The 20655-nt window shown below is 42.7% G+C and overlaps 1 protein-coding gene across 1 annotated transcript in view; it reads left to right on the top strand.

Annotated features, from left to right (window-relative positions):
- The window catches only part of LOC133766249 (cadherin-related family member 3-like), a 92489-nt gene that overhangs the window by 17595 nt on the left and 54239 nt on the right, over nucleotides 1-20655 (top strand). The window contains exon 4 of the mRNA XM_062199965.1: nucleotides 1461-1549. Within this exon, the coding sequence (XP_062055949.1) occupies nucleotides 1461-1549 (89 nt within the window). The remainder of the gene's footprint in view (nucleotides 1-1460; nucleotides 1550-20655) is intronic.

Below are 20655 nucleotides of genomic sequence, written 5' to 3'. Positions count from 1 at the left end.
TATGGGTTGCCAGCACTGCAGGTGGCGGCTTTACCCACTACACCACAGCTCTGGGCCCAATCCTGTCTTAATGACTCAGTGCCACATACACAGTTGGTGCTCAGTTGTTAGTTTGTCTTCTTTTCTTTCCCCAAGCAGATGGTAAATTCTTCCAGAGAAGATCCAAGATCAAATTATGTTACTTTTAAAAGAGGGAGCTGTGTGCCAGGGTTCTGTAGATATTCCATAGATTTGCATATTAGAGAGTCCAGCTTGTGTCCCGGCTACAATCCAAGCATACCTTGTAGGTTTCCTTTTATCACAAATCCTGCCCCATAAACAAAATGGTGCCACAGCTTCTCACGTAGTGGGCCTTCCCTTCATGTACTCAGTGGTCTCAGACTACCCCAAGGTTTCTGATCTCTGGAAGAATGGCTTGACCAGCATTGTTTAAAAACACATAGAGGGGGCTGGCCTTGTGGTGCAGTGGGCTAAAGCCATGCGAGCCTGGTTCAAGTCCCGGCTGCTCCATTTCCAGTATGGGTCCCTGCTAAATGCACCTGGGGGATCAGTGGAGGATGGCCCAAGAACTTGGGCTCCTGCACTCATGGGGGAGACCTGGAAGAAGCTCCTGGCTCCTGGCTTTGGTCTGGTCATTGTAGTCATCTGGGGAATGAACCAGTAGATGAAAGATCTCTCTGTCTATCTTTCTCTGTAACTCTGTATTTCAAATAAAATAAATAATTCTTTAAAAATACACACACACAAACACACACACACAGAGAAAACTTAAGGCAAACATTAATAAAATAATCAGATGATATTTATGTATTACCTGTGTAAACCTGAGCCAGTTAGTGATTTTAAGTCTTCTGTAGTTGAGAAGCACACAAAAGATTCTTAACATTGTTGTTATTTACATTTATAAATTTTGGAATTGGCGTTGTGATGAAGTGGGTTAAGTCACCACCTGCAATGCTGGTTTTCCACACCTGGAGTGGTAGGTGGTGTCCCAGCTGCTCCACTTCTGATCCAGCTCCTGGCTAACGCACCTGGAAGTCAGCATATGATGGCCCAAGTGTTTGGGCCTCTGCTCCCCATGTGGGGGACCCAGATGGAGTTCGCGGCTTCTGGCTTTGGCCTGCCTGGACCTGGATGTTGGAAGCATTTGAGGAGTGAAACAGTGGATAGAGGATCTCTGTCTCTGTCTTCTCTGCCACTCTGCCTTTGAAATAAACAAATAAATCTTAAACAATTTATTAATGTCTTTGCTCTACATCTGGCACATACAGACACTGGATAAATGCTGACCATTTCCATCATCATCAGTGTGCTGTGTAGTGAGAGTTACCTTACAAACACACCTGTGCTGAGCAGGTGCCATGCTTCCAGTTTTATGTGGGAGCCAGGACTGGAAGAGGCATTTGGGGCTTATAGTGGTGATGCTCATTCAGCCACATCTGTTGTACACTTTCTGGCAGTTACGGAGATTTATATCCTAGAAGACACTGCCCCAGGGACAGTCATTTACAGAGCCGCGGCCCGGGACCCCGAGCATGCTGTTTTGGAGGTAATTTATTATGTTTTGGGACAGAGAACATCAATGCTTAGTGGTTTTATGTGTGATTGCATTCAAATGTAAAGGCACGGCGACAACCACATCAATTATACCCACCATTCAGGTTTCAGACATGTCTCGTGCCTTAATTATCAGGACACTTTGAGGGAAAATGATTGAGGTCTGGCTTTTCTGGGTAATTACTTCTCTTCTAGCATATTCTATGTTGTGCAGGCAGGCCCAGGCTAATCCTTAGGTAACTTTTAACACAAGACGCCAGGCTATTTCATTTCATTCTTGAGGGTGTTGGCTGCACACACCATAGAGAAGCAATCTCTCTTTCTGGCAGAATTAAGTTGTTTCACAACTCTAGGTCTCATACTCAGGTTTTATTCTGCCCCAGGGGGTGAGGTAACAGCGTAGTGACAGGAGACATCACTGAGTATTCCTGTTTTGCTCTTTTAAGTGTAAATTTGGTAAATGATACCTAATTTGTCTTCCCACCCTGTGCTTGCTCTCCCTATAACCCACTGTAACAATGAACATGAAAATAGTTTTTAGACTGTAAGCCTTCTTGCAAACGCTAGGATTTATAATATTGTTATAATCTTTGATGTCGAAGAGCGTGGCTATGGTGCTATTGAGTTACAATGATCATAGCTTACAGATTGATAGATGAGAATAAAGTATTTTTTAATGATGTTGTATTGCTTTCACCAACTGGCTAAATATGAGTGAATTGCACATGTTGATGTTGTACTCTCAACATTTACAAGTGATCAGTCATGCATCTTGATTCTTATTTAAGGCAACTGGAGTCTTATAAAATTTTAAGTAGGACAAGGTCGTTAACATCTGAGGCACTGTCCACAGGGCTTTTCAAAGTATTAGTGTGGATGCTGGGTTTAATTTACAGCTTTGGCTCCTAACTCCAGCTTCCTAGTAGGCTGCAGGTGATGGCCTAAGTGGTTGGGTTCCTGTAACCCACATGGGAGAACTGGTTTGAGCCCTTTTTCTGGATTGGTCCTGTTCACTTTTGGCTGTTGTAAATATTTGGGCAGTGAATGGTAAAATAGGGGCTCTGTCTTTCTCTTTGTTACTTATCTCTCAAATAAGTAAAAAATAATAAAAATTTTAAGTGTTGACTACACTTGAGGAATTGCACAAAGAAACGCTGTTGTTATGCACCCCCACCCCACATCCCATATGCATTTGTCACTTCCTCCTCCCAATAGCACAATACCACATTCAGAATGAGACTGGAAAGGTCACAGCTTCCTTTACAACATGCAATTTAACCACCTAATCATGCACATTGCTCCAAATCAAAGTGTTCAAGATTATAGTATTGAATGCAGAGCTGAGCAACTGTAGCCACACAGGAGTCAGATATGTTGCAATTGCTTCCTTGATGTTTTCTGCGGCAGCTCTCCCACCATGTTGACATTGCAGGGTGGAAAACACCTTACAATCCAGTAGCATTTAGCTCTGGCTGTAACATGCAATCAAAATGACTTACTAGCCAATTAACACAAGTAATTCATTTCAAATGAAGGACTCCCAAATGTTTTCTATACAGATTGAATGCTTCTGGCTCTGGTCTTATACTTTTCTCAGAAAATAATTGGTTCCTGGGCCATATTTGGAAGGCCCAATGCAATGTTTTCTGTGTGCTTTACAAAATGTGGACTGGCATTTCAGTGGTGACCTAAACTGTGGAAATGTACATCTAGACACATTCCTACAGACATCCTTGTGATATCGATTAGACCAGATGTGTTGTTCAAGTGCTCCTGACTGGGTAATAACCTTCATTTGTCTGAGCCTTTGTATTGATTCACAGAGTACTTGTTCTAGAATGGAGAAGAGTTGCCATACTTTGGAGACCGATTTATGATAATGATAGTGATAACGCAAATAACTGCTAAGTATTTATTAATACAGAGACATATACTTTATATCACTGAACCCCTATCTTAATCCCTGTAGTAGGTGCTATTGTCAGCTGTAATTTTACCTAAAGAGTGGATACATTACAAGAGTATGTCTTTTTTTCTTTTCTTTCTTTTTTTCTTTAAGATATATTTATTTATTTGAAAGTCAGAGTTACACAAAGAGACGAGAGGCAGAGAGAGAGAGAGAGAGAGAGAGAGACAGAGGTCTTCCATCCGATGGTTTGCTACCCAATTGGCCGCAATGGCTGGAGCTGCGCCGATCTGAAGTCAGGAGCTAGGAGCTTCCTCCGGGTCTCCCACGTGGGTGCAGGGGCCCAAGTGTTTTGGGCCATCTTCTACTGCTTTCCCAGGCTGTAGCAGAGAGCTGGATTGGAAGCGGAGCAGCTGGGTCTTGAACTGGTGCGCATGTGGGATGCCTGCGCTTCAGGCCAGGGCGTTAACCACTGTGCCACAGCACTGGCCCCAGTAGTATGTCTTTAATTTATAGACAAGGAACATAAGGCTAATAGAGATTAAGCAATTTGTCTGAACAGTAAGTACTGGACTTGGGATTGAAATCCATCTCAAGTTTGCTTTAAATCTTGTACTTTTCCTGTCATTCTAACAATTCCCAGAGTGCACTCCACAAAACCCAAGTTTCATCAGATGGTCTGTGAGAAAAATGGAAGATCCTATGATCAAATGATTCTTTTACAATGCACAGTATATTAAATACCCTGTAAAGCTGTCTAATAGAGAGATGTTAATTCAGATTTGTTTTAAATATTTGCCCGTTTTCAAAGAATGTAACATTTGTTAGCATTTCATGCAATTTCTAACATTCTGTAGAGCATAAAGCTTGCCCTGGATTCTGCTATAAAATTGATATAATATGTCTTACCTCTGGGGTTGTTTTAATGATGAGAGATGAAATTCTAGGTGAGGACACAGCCAATAAAGTAATTACTGGATAAATGTTAATGTTAACAAGGCTGGATTGCATCCATATTTAGACCTATCTGAATTCTGGGACTAAGGTTTTTATGCTGTACCACCCTATGTTCCTACACATGCCAGGGATACCTGACACTACTGTTCTGTATTCTGAGATATAGAAAAAATAGGATGTTTCATCCTGACAGCAAAGAAAAGGTGAACAAAATGAAAGTTAACAACTTGTCTTCAATCTATCATGGTAAACTGCCACCCCAAAATACGGAGAGACAAGTGCAAACCAGAGTGACAGCCACGCTCTGCTCATCTGGACAGAAGCTTCTGGAGACAGACTGGCAGGAAGCTTCACACAGTAGCCTTGGAGAGTGGAGAATGTGTGTGGGCCAGCTGCAGAGTAAGGAACTCCTGGGTACTATGATCTTGACCTGGCTTTCACCACCAGGAGCTCTAAGAGTTTCTCGCTGTGGAATTCCAAGAAGCAACTTGGAACTTAATCTCCTTGTGTCCCTGGGAGAAGAGGGAGAAGAGAATCTTTGTGAAATAAACCCAAGGGCTTCTCCATAACAGAGGCAGATTCACCAGAGGACATGACTTTGCCTGGACTTTATCTCAAACAGCTGATACACATGTGTTTGTATGAGTAGACACAAACACCTGGATCCTAGACTTCTCAAATTCAATCTTCAGAAAACTAAAGAAAAGCAGAGAACCTTGAAAGAAGCCAGAGGAAGAAAACATCTTATCTATAGAGGGATAAAGATAGGAATTATAGCAGACTTCTCATCAGAAACCATGCACACAAAAGAGAGTGGAATAAAACAAAGTGTTAAAAGAAAAAAAAATCAGCCAAGAATTCTGTATCCAGAGAAATTACATTAAATCATAAAATTGCATACTTTAAACATGTATATAAACATATGTAATTCTTAATTGTCAAATATACTTCAATTTTAGAAGAAGCTAAGGAGAACTGAATAATTTTTCAGAAAAACAAAAATTGAAAAAAATTTATTCCAAATATGTTCCCTGCAAGAAATGTTAAAGAAATGTTTGTGAATGGAACAAAATTCATCAGAGAAAGAAAATGATACAGGTCAGGAACTTGCATCTGTACAACAAAAGGAAGGGTATCCAAGAAAGGAATACATGAAAGTAAAATACATGTATTTCTGTTTTCAATTGATCTGAAAGAAAGCTTTATTTAATAGTAACAACATGTTGGATGATTATAGCACAGGGATAAATTAAATGAATGAGGGTAATATCATAAGTAACAAAAGGGAGAGAATGAGATTACTCTAAGATACTGTTGCTACCTATAAAGTGATATAGTACTATTTGAAGCTACACTTGAGTTAGTTAAAAATGTTATTGGAAACAGGCAATGACTAAAACATAATGAGGCAATGTAAAAAATAAGCATAAATGAAATGCTAAGAGAGGAGAGAAAATAGAATCATATAAAATGCTCAATTAAAGCAGAAAAGAGTGGTGCGCATTTGTGCCCCATTTGGGAGTGCCTGGACTCCATTCCTGGCTCTGGCCCCTGACCCCAGCTTCCTAATTAATGCAGACCATGAAGGTGATGGCTCAAGTTGTTGGGTCCCTGCCACCTATATGGGAATATGGATTGAATTCCTGGCTGCTGGCTCTGGCCTCCACCCAGCCCAGACTGTTGTTGCAGATTGGGAGTGAACCAGTGCATGGTATCTTTGTTGGTTTCTTGACCTCATGAATTAAAAGAAATCAAAACAGAAAAGAGGCAGAAAAGAGAGACAAACAGTAAATTCAGTAAAGAGTTAAAACCATGGTGGGTACTAATTCAATTATGACAAATAGTCTAAATGTACCAAGTCAAACACAGAGATCATCGGAGTGAATTCACGAAACAGCAAGGCTTGACTACGTGTTGACTACATGAAGCCCATTTTAAATAGAAGAATTCAGGGTTGGTGCTGTGGTGTAGAAGGTTAAGTCTCCACTTGCAGTGCTGCCATCCCATTTGGGCACCAGTTTGAGTCCTGGCTGCTATTCTAGCCATCCATCTCTCTGCTTACGGTCTGGGAAAGCAGTGGATGAAGGACCAAGTGCTTGGGTCCCTGACACCCATGTAGGAGACCTGGAAGAAGGTCCTGGCTCCTGGCTTTGGCCTGGCCGAGGCCTAGCCATTGTAGCCATTTAGGGAGTGAACCAGCAGATGGAAGATTCTTCTCTCTCTTTTTCTCTCCCTCTCTCTCTACTTCTCACCCTCTCTGTCTCTTCCATTAAAATAAATAAATAAATAAATAAATCTTTAAACAAATATGAGAACTCATATATTATGTTAAAAATAAAAAGAGAAAGATATACCATGTTAATACCACTCCAAGGAAAGCTGGAGTAGCTATGTTACTTTTCAATGAAACGTGGGATGTAGACAACTAGGGAATGTTCTGATAGGCCAGGTTAGCAATGTTGTGGTTTCATTTTGGGATAAGTAAAAAAATGACTGTGGACAGAAGCCCCTTCTCTCTTCAATCACAGCAGTCATGGGATCCCTAGATGATCCAATTTTTCTCCCACCTGTCTTTCAGGTGCCTCCCTGGCACTTCTCAATTTTGCCCCAACTCTGCCTGTCACACTGCATCATCCATACTACAGACCACGTCCCACTGCTGCCCATGTGACCTTCTTACCCTCCCTGAGTTGTGATGAGGGGGTAGCAGGTGTCTCCTTATATCAGAAGTCAATTTGGAAGTGTAAATACATTACCTCAATTAAATTCTGCTTTAACAAATCTTTTTTTAAATTTTTTTAATTTTTTTTAAAGATTTATTTATTTATTTGAAAGACAGAGTTACAGATAGGCAGAGGCAGAGAGAGAGGTCTTCCATCTGCAGGTTCACTCCCCAGATTGCCACAACAGCCAAAGCTGAGCCAATATGAAGACAGGAGCCAGGAGCTTCCTTTGGGTCTCCCATGCGGGTGCAGGGTCCAAGGACTTGGGCCATTCTCCACTGCTTTCCCAGACCATAGCAGAGAGCTGGATCGGAAGTGGAGCAGCCAAGACTTGAACCCATGCCCATAAGGGATGCCGGGATGGCAGGTGGTGGCTTTACCTGCTATGCCACAGCACTGGCCCCAACAAATCCTTCTTCTTAGGACAATGTAGATGCCTCTGACTCTCATGAATAATAAGTAATGGGAGGAAATTGTCTTGCTCAACTTTTATTGTATTTTTTGCTTTTTCACTGATGAAATAAACTAATCCCTAAAAGGCATCTTTCCAAGCAGTGTGTGCCATTTTAGTGTGACTATGAAGACAATTAATTAGCACATTGTGAGAATAAGTCCAGGTTTTCAGGATAAGCAGCAGACTGGGGCAGTAGAGAGAGATGAGCAGAGTTAGAGAGTAGGAAAGATGCCACTGAGATGTGATAGGGCTATTTTCAAGAAATAAAATTTAAATCTCCATATCATGGTAAACTAGTTCATTCAAGTTTCACCAGATTTAGTGACAAATTTAGAATATAAGTCTCCAAATATATAGTTGCATCCTATGTAGTCCATGCACCTTTTTTTTTTAGTCAAATACAAAGGTATTTCAAAACATTCATGGGAAATATATTTAATAAAAAACTACCTTTGGATTAATACTTTTTTGCACTAAAATAAGTTTTTTTTTGGTTTAAGGTTTATGTATTTATTTGAGTGGCAAAGTTATAGAGAGAGAGAATGAGAGACAGAGAGAGGGAGCGCTTCCATTTGCTGGTTCACTCCCCAAATGGCTGCAATGGACAATCTAAAGCCAGGAGCTAGGAGCTTCTTCTGGGCCTCCCATGTAGGTGCAGGAGCCCAAGCACTTGGGCCATTTTCCATTGCTTTCCCAGGCCATTAGCAGGGAGCTGGATTGGAAGTAGAGCAGCCGGGACTTGAACTGACATCCATAAGGAAAGCAGGCAGCACAGCATGAGCCCCTAAACTTAGCTCTTAATTCTATGTTTTCATGAAATTTTTGAAGTACCTGAGAAGTAATACACTAAATCAACTTTCTAATAACTTATTGGAAAAATGTTGAGTCTCCAATAAGAAATAATTTCATGGTAACCCTTGAAAGAGAAAATGATACACCAGCAAATGAGAAATGTAAATCTATTTCTCATATGGTTTCATTATTTTTCCTTTGATAAAATAGATGTAATGAATCAATATAGGCCACAGATTATATATGAAAATGAACAATATTTTTTATTCAGTCAAATATATAGACTGAAGGCTGATGATGATCGGATTTTTATGGGAAAGTGATATTTGGAAATTCTAGGAGTCATAATTAGTGATGGAATCATCAAAAGACTCAACAATTACACTGCAGCAGAGCTTATAATTATGGGTCTGAGGATTTTAATTACATAGTCCTATTTTATAACTCAGCTGTAAAACAAACATTAAAGGGGAGAAAAAGATGAACCTATTGAGTTCAAAACCAGAATATGTAAATTTTCGCTTTACACTTCAGAGTGGTAATGCTAGTTTTAATGGATTGTTTTTAAGTATAATCATTTTAGAGAAAAGGCCCATATTGTTTGAATAGCATCTATGTTTTCAATTTTATGAGTTTTACATGTGGGGACAAACACACATCAAAAAGGTAAAATGTATTCAGCTATTAGAAATATTAGGTCATGTCATTTTTGCATTTATTTTGCAGCTAAAATTGATAAATGGAAGTCTTTTTTTTTTTCTTTTCCTGAACCTTAGTGATTCAGAGAATATATTAGGACTCCTATGGTTGCAATGAAAGAGAAAACTTGATGCAAATGAGATTTGTGGTTAACAATAGCTGAGAAGTCCAATGTGAAGACACTTTCTAAGACATCTGAATTCTGGGTTCTCATGGACAAGCCGAAAGATCGATGGCTCAGTCTGTCCTTTTTTCTTTGGAAAGAAATTGATGGTAGAAATTTCAGTTTCAAGAGTGTAGTAACCCCTGGACTCCCATTCAAAGCTCTTGCCTGAAAGTTATGGACATACTTTCCATGAAATCATGGGTTAGAACATAGCCTGGTCTTTAGCCAGTCATTGAGGCAAGGTAGGATATAATGCATTGATTGGTTTAAGCCTAGGTCACATACTTTATCCCAGAAATTATGGTTAGGAGGGGTGCAGGCTGGGATGACTTGGATTCAAAATGAGGAAGGTGTGGCTTAGCAAGGAGCTGCTGGTAGAGGTGTCCAAGTGAATATTCCACAGTCCCAAAGCAAAAGATGCTGACTACAGGGAGGTTGTCTCAACGGAATCTGCCATTAAAATTTGCCAACTCTTTCTTTACTCCCTTCTCTATAGACAGAGAATATCTATTACTCAAACATTTCAAAATCCTTCTCATTCTGTCCATTTGCTCAATATTAAAGTCTCTATTGCTTTGGAAACACTGATAGACCTAATTGTAGAAGTGGCTCAAAAACAATTAACTTTTACTGTGAAGTATAGCTTGTCAAGGCAATTTCCTCTTGCCTCTTCACAACACCACTCATCATTTAGAAATTGGCCATCATTTAGAAATATGTTTCTCATGAAATGATAAGCTCCCTAAAAGCACAGATTGACTGCATCTTGTTTATTACAGCACTGTGGTTTCTGAGAGGTACTTCCATCAGATTTAAAAATCAGAGAGAAAGGTCTCCAAATAAGATCTTTTCCAAGAGAAGAGTTTCATATATTTTGGTATCAAGTGTAACTTGCAAAAATATTTGAGCAGATATTTGCTACCTGCTTTGGAACCTCCTCCATTTGGCAGTGTGAATAGTTGCTGAGAGTCTGTTGTGAAGCTACGTTTGAGGTGGTGAAAATACAGCCCTGAGAACAACACTGAGTAAGGAATGTGTCTAGGGAGGAAAACTGAAAATAAGAAAACAACAGATTAGTGACATTATTCCAGTAGTCAGTGGTGTGTGTGTGTGTGGGGGGGGGAGGGGGTAGGCAAAAGACAAGAGGCATGGGGAGAGGAGATGGTGGTGTGTATTGCTTTGTGTAGGGAGAGTATAAATAAGGCTTCTCTGGGAAGGGGGCCTTTGGTCAGAGACCCTGGATAAAGTGAGGGAAGGGGCCATGCATTTATCTTGGAGGCAGAATGTTGTGGACAAAGGCAACAAGTGCAAAGGCTCCGAGGAAGAAACAGGCTTAGTATTTTAAAGGCACTGCCCCAACATCAATGTGATTGAAAAGCCGAGAGTAGAAGAGTTGGCAGAAGCTGATGCTGGGGTTGTGGCCAGCAGTCAGATCATAGAGGCCCTAGTAAGCATCATTCGGAAGTTTACCCTTCTTTGAATGAACGTGGGATCCTCTCAGAAGTTTTTGAGTAAAGGAATAGATACTGTTATGTATGTTTTAGAGAGCTCAAGCTAGCTTCTGTGTGGAAAAAAGTGCTGGGAAGAAGCAAGGGAGGAAGCAGCGGAGCCATTTAGAGGTGACCGTGGCAGCCCAGGGGAGCCCTGCAGAGTGACTGGGACAGTTCAGGGGTGCCAGTTAGAGGTGGCTACACCAGTCCAGGGGAACCATGTCAGACGAGTGCCACAGATTGGGGGAACGATTCAGGGATGATTGGTATAGTCTGGGTGAGAGACGATGGTAGTGTGGTCTAGGATGGAGGAAACTGAATTAGTGGGAAGTTATTGGAATTTACATATTTTGGTCCAGTATTCTGTGATAAAAAATTTCACAACAGTAGAAGAACTGGAAAGTGAAGAGTGGACAGCCGTCTATCCACCATTGGAGTCTGTATTCCATATTTCATTGTGTCTGGGTTATCACAGGGCTCTCTTTCTCTGTCACTACCTCTCTCTGTAACTCTTTCAAATAAATAATATAAATATTTTTAAAAAAATTGCTGGAGTGGTGTCCTCACAAAAGGCCATGTGTGGTATCATCCAGAGTGTGTGTAGAAGACTTGACATGAGATACACAGTTTGTTCGCCTGTAGAAACAGGAAAGAAGTCAGGACATAAAGTACATACGCAAAAAGAAAAGTAGAAATAGTGGCCACACACTCATTCTGTTGCCCACTCAATAATTATTTTTTGGGCACTAATTAAGTGCAAAGCTAATTTTTTATAAGCATTTACTAAGCAATGTTCTAGGAACTGGGACTTTGGCAGGGAACAATAATTCCTGCCCTCACGGAGCCTCTAGTCTAGTAGCAGGAGGATCAGTCATATATATCAGTGTATCAGATGCTGCCAAGAGTATGGAGCAGAATCAGGCAGCGACGGGAACAAGGATTTGTATAGGGGAGAAGTTGGAAATTTTCAAGCTGATCGTCAATGTCTTAAATAGAGCGGCAGCAGACAACTGGGTTCGCTCGCTTCTACTTCTCTCAGCGAAGCAGGAGGTAAGGGCAGCGCGGAGAGTGGGGGAAGGTTGTGGGCAGGCTGTGGATTGCTGGAGTTTTGACTGAAGAGTGGGTGTGAAATGGCTGAGGCTCACAGAGGGTGAGGGAATGCTTCAGAGAAATGTGAGGTGAAGGGGACATCTGAGAGGAGATGGAGGAATTCGTTGATGAGGCATTGGATTCCCAAGGGTACCCTGGGGAGGTTTGGTGGGGTTAGGTAGGGAGGAGTTGTTGTCGCTGTGATGAGGACAACAGACTTCCTGGGATAGTTGAGGAAGCGAGCTGTGACAAGCCTTGTTCCGATGGTCACTTTAAGAGGCAGAATGTGCGCAGTCTTCGTTGATGATAACTTCTGCTTGACACTGGTCCCTTAGGAATTCTAGATAGGGGAGGCAGTGATGGCTGCCAGGTGGACCACAAGGGTGGCCATCTTCCTGGGAGCAGGGAAAGCTCTGGAAACCTGCTTTTGTCATGTCAAGAGGGAGAGGATGTGTGTGTGGGGTCAGCCACTGTGGTGGAATCCATGGTATGAGCCTGCTCATGGTGAGGATCAAAATTCAGCAGTGATTAGCCTGTCCAAAGTCAGGAACCAACACAAGGGCATGAAAGAAATGAAAATGTTTTCTGGTTCATTTAATATCACTCCACTTTGGGTGGTGCAGACTACACAAATTTTGATCATATTTATTTTGTTAAGTTTTTTTTTCAGATTATATATATATATATTAAGATGTATTTTATTTATTTGCAACACAGAGTTACAGAGAGAGAGTGGTCTTCAATCTGCTGGTTCACTCCCTAAATGGCCACAATGGCTGGAGCTATGCCAATCCAAAGCCAGGAACCAAGAGCTTCTTCTGGGTCTCCCACATGCATGCAGGGGCCCAAGCACTTGGGCCATTCTCCGCTGCTTTCCCAGGCCATTAGCAGGGAGTTGGATTGGACGTGGAGCAGCTGGGACTCAAACCAGCGCCCATATGGGATGCTGGCACTGCAGGCTGGGGCTTTAACCTGTTGTACCACAGCACTGGCTCCAGATAATATGTTGTTAACATTCATTATATCAAAGGTTTAACAGCTCTACTAAGTCAAAAGTTCAACAAATAAACAGTAAAACGACCATAGTCCAGCTGGAAAACAAGCAAGGGCTATAAAAGAAAAGATGTTCAACTTCAGTCATGTAAAGTAAATTTCAAAATAATCACAGAGTCATCAGTACTGTGGTAGTACAGAATCCCTAGCAATTTGTTGGGCAAATACTTAAAACAAACTTTGTCAGAACACTGTATTTGCAGCCAAACTGTTACACATGGGACTTTCTGCCTCCCACCCTTTCTCCCTCTCTCCCTCCCTCCCTCCTCTCTCTTTCTTTTAGCTCCCACATGTAAGGGAGAAGATGTGATATTTGGCTTTCTCTGGTTTATTTTACTCAAAAGAAAACCATTTGCACCTAGCTTAAAGGAAACGAAGAACTCTTTGGTTGTTCAGTGCCAATTAATACAGAAAGGGTAGGATTTGCTTTGACCACATTGGCTTATGGTTGTGTAGACTATGAACACTCTTTATCAAATTGCATTGTCACATAAACAGGCAGTGGACTGTATTCTTGAGTGACGGCAGATCATCAGGAAATGTTTGCAGAATCACGTGGAAGATTCATTTCTGAGTCAGTGCCTGACCAGTGCCTGATCTTCTGCCCTAACCTCTTCTGAAAGTTTCAGTACTTAGTGACATCAAGAAAATAGGAAAAAAAGTTTGAGTCACACAGTTTGCTTCTTGGAAGGTTCTGGCACGTGATGAAATGTCATTAGTTTAGGTATATATTAGCCCAGTGACTGAGAATGGAGAAAGTTATCTGGATTACTCAAGCTAAAAAGCAATTTTGCTTGAAATAACTAAATAATTGGGGAAAAGTGATTTTAAGAAAACTTTAATTAACTAGAAAATATCTTTAATTCTCCACATGAAAGTGATGATTGGAGAAAACCGCATTTTTTTTTTTTTTTTTGGACAGGCAGAGTGGACAGTAGAGGGAGATAGAGAGAAAGGTCTTCCTTTTTGCCGTTGGTTCACCCTCCAATGGCCGCCGTGGTAGGCGCGCTGCGGCTGGTGCACCGCGCTGTTCCGATGGCAGGAGCCAGGTGCTTCTCCTGGTCTCCCATGGGGTGCAGAGCCCAAACACTTGGGCCATCCTCCACTGCACTCCCTGGCCACAGCAGAGAGCTGGCCTGGAAGAGGGGCAACCGGGACAGGATCGGTGCCCCGACCGGGACTAGAACCCGGTGTGCCGGCACCGCAAGGCGGAGGATTAGCCTGTTAAGCCACGGCGCCGGCGAAAACCATATTTTTTTAAAATAAATATGTTTGGAGGGTTTACTTCAAGTGCAGTTTGCAACTTCCTCCACCAGGTGGCAGACAAGCTTGTGACATAGTGCAGTTGGTAGTCATGGATTTCTAAATCATCTTGCAACAAGCAGTAAGCTCCAAACAATTGTACAATGAATTATCATTAATTTTTGCCTTACAAATTGCAAATGTATACACTCTGGCCGTGTCTTCTACAGGTAAAGGCTGTGCTTTTACAGAGATATATGTCTGAGTGTTATTGCTTGAAGGATATGTGTGAAGTGAAATCAATCATTTAAGTCTAGGGACCGGTGCTATGGCACAGAAGGTTAAGCTGATGCTTGCAGTGCTGGCATCCCATATGGGCACCGGTCTGAGTCCCAGCTGCTCCACTTCTGGTCCAGCTCTCTGCTGAGGCCTGGGAAAGCAGCAGAAGATGGCCCACGTGGGAGAGCTGGATGAAGCTCCTGGCTCCCGGCTTTGGCCTGGCCCAGTCCTGGCTGTTGCAGCCATTTGGGGAGTGAACCAGCAGATGGAGGATTTCCCTCTCTCCTTTCTCTTCCTCTCTCTCTCTCTCTCTCTATATATATATATATATATATGTATATGTATATCTCTATCTAGCTATATACATAGATATATGTATATATATATATATATATATATATATATATATATCTGCCTTTCAAATAAATAAATCTTTAAAAAATAATTCAAGTGGCCGGCGCCGTGGCTCAACAGGCTAATCCTCCGCCTTGCGGCGCCGGCACACCGGGTTCTAGTCCCGGTCGGGGCACCGATCCTGTCCCGGTTGCCCCTCTTCCAGGCCAGCTCTCTGCTGTGGCCAGGGAGTGCAGTGGAGGATGGCCCAAGTGTTTGGGTCCTGCACCCCATGGGAGACCAGGAGAAGCACCTGGCTCCTGCCATCGGAACAGCGCGGTGCGCCGGCCGCAGCGCGCCTACCGCGGCGGCCATTGGAGGGTGAACCAACGGCAAAAGGAAGACCTTTCTCTCTGTCTCTCTCTCACTGTCCACTCTGCCTGTCAAAAAAAAAAAAAAAAATTCAAGTGTATTCACACAAGCCAAATAAAGATTCACCACTGATTAGCCCATTCGAAGTTAACACTATGTTGAAGGTCCAGGAAGACTAAACAAATAGAAATGTTCTGTTGCTCATGTTTAAAAAAATTATGGGACTAAGAAGGGAATTATAGTCAACTGTTAATTTTTAAGAAGATTTATGTCAGTATTTTGAGGTACTCCTGAAAATGTTTCCTGGGACAACTGGGAAATGGCCTGGCAATTCATGCTGGATTCATGAGACAACACAGACGCCGGGGCCCCCTCTCAGACCAGTTAGATTGGAATGTTGGGAGATGCGCATCAGTATTTAAAAATATTACTTTTCTTCTCGGCATCCCAAAGGGACCTTAGACACCACATTTACTCATAGTATTATGATTGCTTTCTCATTTGCATGGCGGCAGGCATCACTAACTGAATGTGGCACTTTTCCAGTCTAAGTGCACCTTTCCTTTCAACTGGTGAAACCAATCTGCTCCAACCAATCAATTCAGAACTAAAATGAAGCCTACTTTTTATCAGTTATCACATGATACAGCGTTAACTATTACTCCCGTATGAGGTGACCGGCCTCTTAGAGAAGTCACTGACTCTGCTTCTCCTAGCGTGATTCAGCAGTGATTTCAGCTTCTAGAAGACAGAAAGTTTGAGAGGCAGCACTGGATAATGTTCCTGCTCCTCCCAGGTCTCTGTGGATGCCACGTTACCATTCTTGTCTGGTGCCTTCCACTCCCTGCCAGCTTCAAGGTGCTTTCGCTTCCGCCAGCCAAAAGGGAGTGCTTCTTGGGTTTTTCCTTCCCTTTTCCTTTCTTCTGTCCTTCCTTCCTCTCTTTTTTAAAGATATATTTATTTATTTGAAAAGTAGAATTACAGAGAGAGAGAGAGGGAGAGACAGAGATGGAAACAGAGAGAGATCTTCTGTCCTCTGCTTTACTCTCCAGATGGCTGCAATGTTAGGATCTGGGCCAATCCGAAGCCAGGATATTCTTCCAGGTTTCCAATGTGGCTGCCAGGGCTCAAGCACATGGGCCATCTTCTGCTTCTTTCCCAGGCGCATTAGCAGAGAGCTGGATAGGAAGTGGAACAGCTGGGACTCAAACCGGCGCCCATATGGGATGCCGGTGCTGCAGGCAGTGACTTAACACGCTACAACACAGCACCATCCCCTTGGGTGTTTCTTGTTGGTTGGAAAGGCAGGCTGAGAATTTTTCTCTTCCTGGTATAAAGTCCTTAGCCAGTACATGAGCATGAAGGCCTCTCTCCATTTTCTTTAGTGGGGACAACTCTGAGGCTTAACATACGCTCCCAAGATCCTATTGGGGTGAGGCTGCAGGTGCCTCCGTGCGACAGGGAGAGGTGTTTTTGTGTAACCTCCTTCTGTTCTCTGCCCTGCCCCACAGTTTTCGGGAAGCACTCACTAAATTACCTCATTTGCATTTTCATGTCACCTTCTGTTTCTGGGGAATCCCTCAGACATATGGCAGAGACCAAAGCCACTGGGTCAAACCATTGGATTAGACACAGTGGAGCAGAGCAAGGTCCCTAACTTTAACCAGCTGGGATCTTCAATGCATCTGGAGTCTTCAAAACATTCCTGGAAAATATATATTATGAAAATAAACACATACAAGGGTTTCATAATTTTTTTGTGCTAAAATTATCTTTGAATTCCATTTTTTCCCCCAAGAACTCCCTTTCTTAGAAAGAGAGATGTAGACAGAGATGGATCTTCCATCTTCTGGCTCACTACCCAAATACTCACTACAGCCATGCACGGACTGGGCCAGGCCAAAACTAGGAGCCCAGAAATCCACCTGGGTCTTCCACGTAGGTGTCAGGGACCCAAGTATGTCAGCCACCACCTGTTAACTCCCAGAGTGTACATTAGCAGGAAGTTGGTTGGGAAACAGAGTAGCTGGGACTTGAACCAGTCACTCCAGTACGGGATGTAGGTGTCCTGAGTGTTGAGTTATCTGCTATGTCGTATCCCTGTCCCTTCTCATGAGCATTTTGAAGCACTCTCATGTTACACATGTGAAGAAGACTTTGAGCTGGGCAGAATGGGGGCTGTAACAGTGTAGAGCCAGTGCACAGGTGAACGACTCCTACTGCTGATCAAGACGGAGTGCTTGAATCCCCAGGAGTCAGAGATGAAGCATCTGATGTGAAATGTCAAGGCTTTTGAGGGCAAGCATAAATCCCATCACTTCTTTTGCAAAAAACGCTCAGGCTTAGGGCTGATATTTCCTGCATAGCCCGAAGACAGTAACTCAAGCTAATTAGCATAATGAATGCCTAGCCTAGAACTCCTAGTTTGAAACTATTTCTTAAAAATGTGTCTCTCCTATAAAAAATGTTGTAGGTGATCGGTGACTAGCCAACATTTTCACTTCAGAAAATTACAGAATATATTGCCATTAGGAAAAAGTAAGGGCAGATCATAATTCTGTATCAATTCCTTCTAAGAAAACATGATCCTGAATTAGACTACTATGTTGGACATAATATATCAGCATAAGAGAGCATAAATAGGTTCCTTTTATAATAAAATAAGTTGTTTTATTTGATTTTTTTAAAAAATTATTTATTTGAAAAGCAGAGTTTAAGAGGAGAGAGAGGAAAGATATCTTCCATTCCTTCCTCTCTTTGTAACTATGCCTCTCAAGTAAATAAATAAATCTTTAAAAAAGTAAATATTAGCTCTTTTTATTCATATTATTTTGTGATAATAAGCACTCTTGGCTTTTCCCTCACCTTTCTGATTTCTTTTACTTTTCTTTTTAAAAGAGTTTTAATTATTTATTTAATTTTTATTTATTTAAAAGACAGAGTTACAGTTACAGAGAGAGGTGGAGACAGAGAGAGTGAGAGGTCTTCCATCCGATGGCTCACTCCCCAAATGGCCACAATGGCTAGACCTGAGCTGATCTGAAGCCAAGAGCCAGGAGCTTCTTTCAGATCTTCCACGTGGGTGCAGGGGCCCAATGACTTGGATCATCCTCTACTCCTTTTCCAGGCACATTAGCGGAGAGCTGGATTCGAAGTGGAGCAGCCGGAACTCAAACTGGAGCTCGTATGGGATGCTGGCACTGCAGGCTGGGGTTTTAACCTGCTGTGCCACAGCGCCGGCCCCGATTCCTTTTTCTTGTTTTCTTTTCTTCCTTTTTTTAAAAATATTTTTTATTTATTTATTTGAGAGGTAGAACTACAGACAGAGAGAGAGACAGAGAGAGAGGTCTTTCTTCTGTTGGTTCACTCCCCAGATGGCCACAAAAGCCGGAGCTGCGCCGATCCGAAATCAGGAGCCAGGTGCTTCTTCCTGGTCTCCCACGTGGGTGCAGGGGCCCAAGCACATGGGCCATCTTCTACTGCTTTCCCAGGCCATGGCAGAGAGCTGGATTGGAAGAGGAGCAGCTGGGACTAGAACCGGTGCCCAAATGGGATGCCGGCGTTGCAGGCGGAGGCTTAACCTACTGCACCACAACACCAGCCCCTTTTCTTGTTTTCTTCCCTGGTTCATCCTCCACTGTGGGACAGAGGAGTATGGCAGAAGCTTTAAAAGTTTAAAGTTTCCCAGGGTGCCAGTTTCGATGGCCTTTCTTTCGCCAGTGTCCTGCCCTGCCCTGCCCTCCCCTCTCCTCCCTCCTCTTCTTTGGTAAGCAGTAAAGATGACCTGCTCTGTAACCCTCATTTCACTCACCTCGATTCTTTAATCCCTCTGCAAATCATTCTGTGTTCCTAAGTTTGAGTCCTGGCTCTCTGCTCCTGACTCCACCTTCCTGTTAGCCCAGGGAGGCAGCAGGTGTTGGATCAAGTAGTTGGATCCCTGGCACCCACCTGGGAGACCCAGATGGAGTTCCTGGCTGCAATCCTGGCCATTGTGAACATCTGGGGAGTGACCCAGTGGATCAATGAATTTAAATATAATATTTTAAAAATAGTTAGTCTCTGCGCCTTTCTCCCAGGAAGCTAGCCTCTTATGAACCTGCAGTGCAACGTAATGTCTCTCTACTGAGAAAGCCCTGTGTTAGTTTCAGCACGACCACTCACTAGCTATGTGTTCTTGGGACACTTCCTTACCTCTGTAAGCCTCAACTTCCCTGCCTGTCAGATGGGGCTAGGGAGCCTCCCCATCGGAAAGCCTCATTTGAAAGGTTAAGTGTGATAACTCTGGAAAAGAGCTGAGCCGAAAGTCAGAAGGAAGGAGAAAGCGCTGAGTGTGGACGTCAAGGCTTTTGAGGGCAACCTAAGTCCCGTCAGAATTCTAGGGCAAACCAGGGCCGGTCTAGGGTGCTGTTGCTTTCTCACGCTAAGGGCACAGAACAATCCCGACACGGCCGCCATGCCCCTGCTTTTGAAGCGTTGGGCTGTGTGCTCTGGAGGAGGCTTTGATGCTCCTCCTTGAGTTTGGCTCGAAAGTTCAGGCTCTGACATTTCCGATTCCCGGGCTACTCTGAGAACAAACAGTTGTGACCAAGGCTTTCAGAGCCGGGAGTAAAGCGGCTGCGAAGACAAGTCCACCCAGGAGGCCCGCCGTCTCCCTTGCCCCTGCCCTTCCCTGGGGTCCGTGCTGAGTCCCCGCTCTGCTGTTGTAGGGGGGCTGCTGTTATGGCAGCAATGATCCTTTACTACCTGATGATGGTATTATAGATAAAGTGGAGAAAAGGAAAAAAAAAGCCAAAGACAATGAATCTCAGTTTCCTGGCTGCAGAGAAAGTGAATTTCTCATTGCTGGGACTGTTTTCCCTTTCAGGGGCTCTTTTGTTTAAGTGGCTTTTCCAGAGATGGGCCCTGGCTGCCTAGCAACCACCATCTCCAAACCTTCCCAGCACGTGGGCAGCCGTTGTTCATATCAGTGCTATCATTTTTTTTTTTTTAATAAAAGACTATGGAAAATTAAACCTTATAGAAATGTCGCTTCCCAAAGTGGGCTGCTCCTGACAACTGTATAACAGTGAGATTGAATTTAAAACTGCAAATTTTTGAGTGGCTGCGAATGTAAATGTGGGTGTCTTTTAAAAAGCATGTGTATTTTTTTATTAGCAGATCCAGTGGTGAGGGGCCCTGGTAGATAATTTAACCTGCATCCACCCTCCACAAAAGCAGCCTTTGTTATTCTTGTGCTTGCCCTAAAAGTAAATATCTGATGGATTTGCCTACGGTTTCTGAATATTAATATTCTGCATTGTTCACAGAAAAAGCAGAGATCAATTGTATCTTATTTTATATGTGTAGAGATGGTTGGTATAAATTAAAATTAACCAGAACATGATGATTCATCAGAAAATCAATGGATTTAAAGGTCACTAATTTCTCCAAATGATTTTTAGGTTGCTTTGCAATCCTTTTGGGTTTAATCTTCTCTATTAAATTATCTCTGGGACTACACAATTATTAAGTCAGTAGCACTTGGTATAATTAACTCCTGATAT

Source organism: Lepus europaeus, chromosome 9 (genome assembly GCF_033115175.1).
Source record: "Lepus europaeus isolate LE1 chromosome 9, mLepTim1.pri, whole genome shotgun sequence".
NCBI classification, from domain to species: domain Eukaryota; kingdom Metazoa; phylum Chordata; class Mammalia; order Lagomorpha; family Leporidae; genus Lepus; species Lepus europaeus.
The sequence above is the reverse complement of the archived record's forward strand: the minus strand, read 5'-3'. Positions and strand labels throughout refer to the sequence as shown.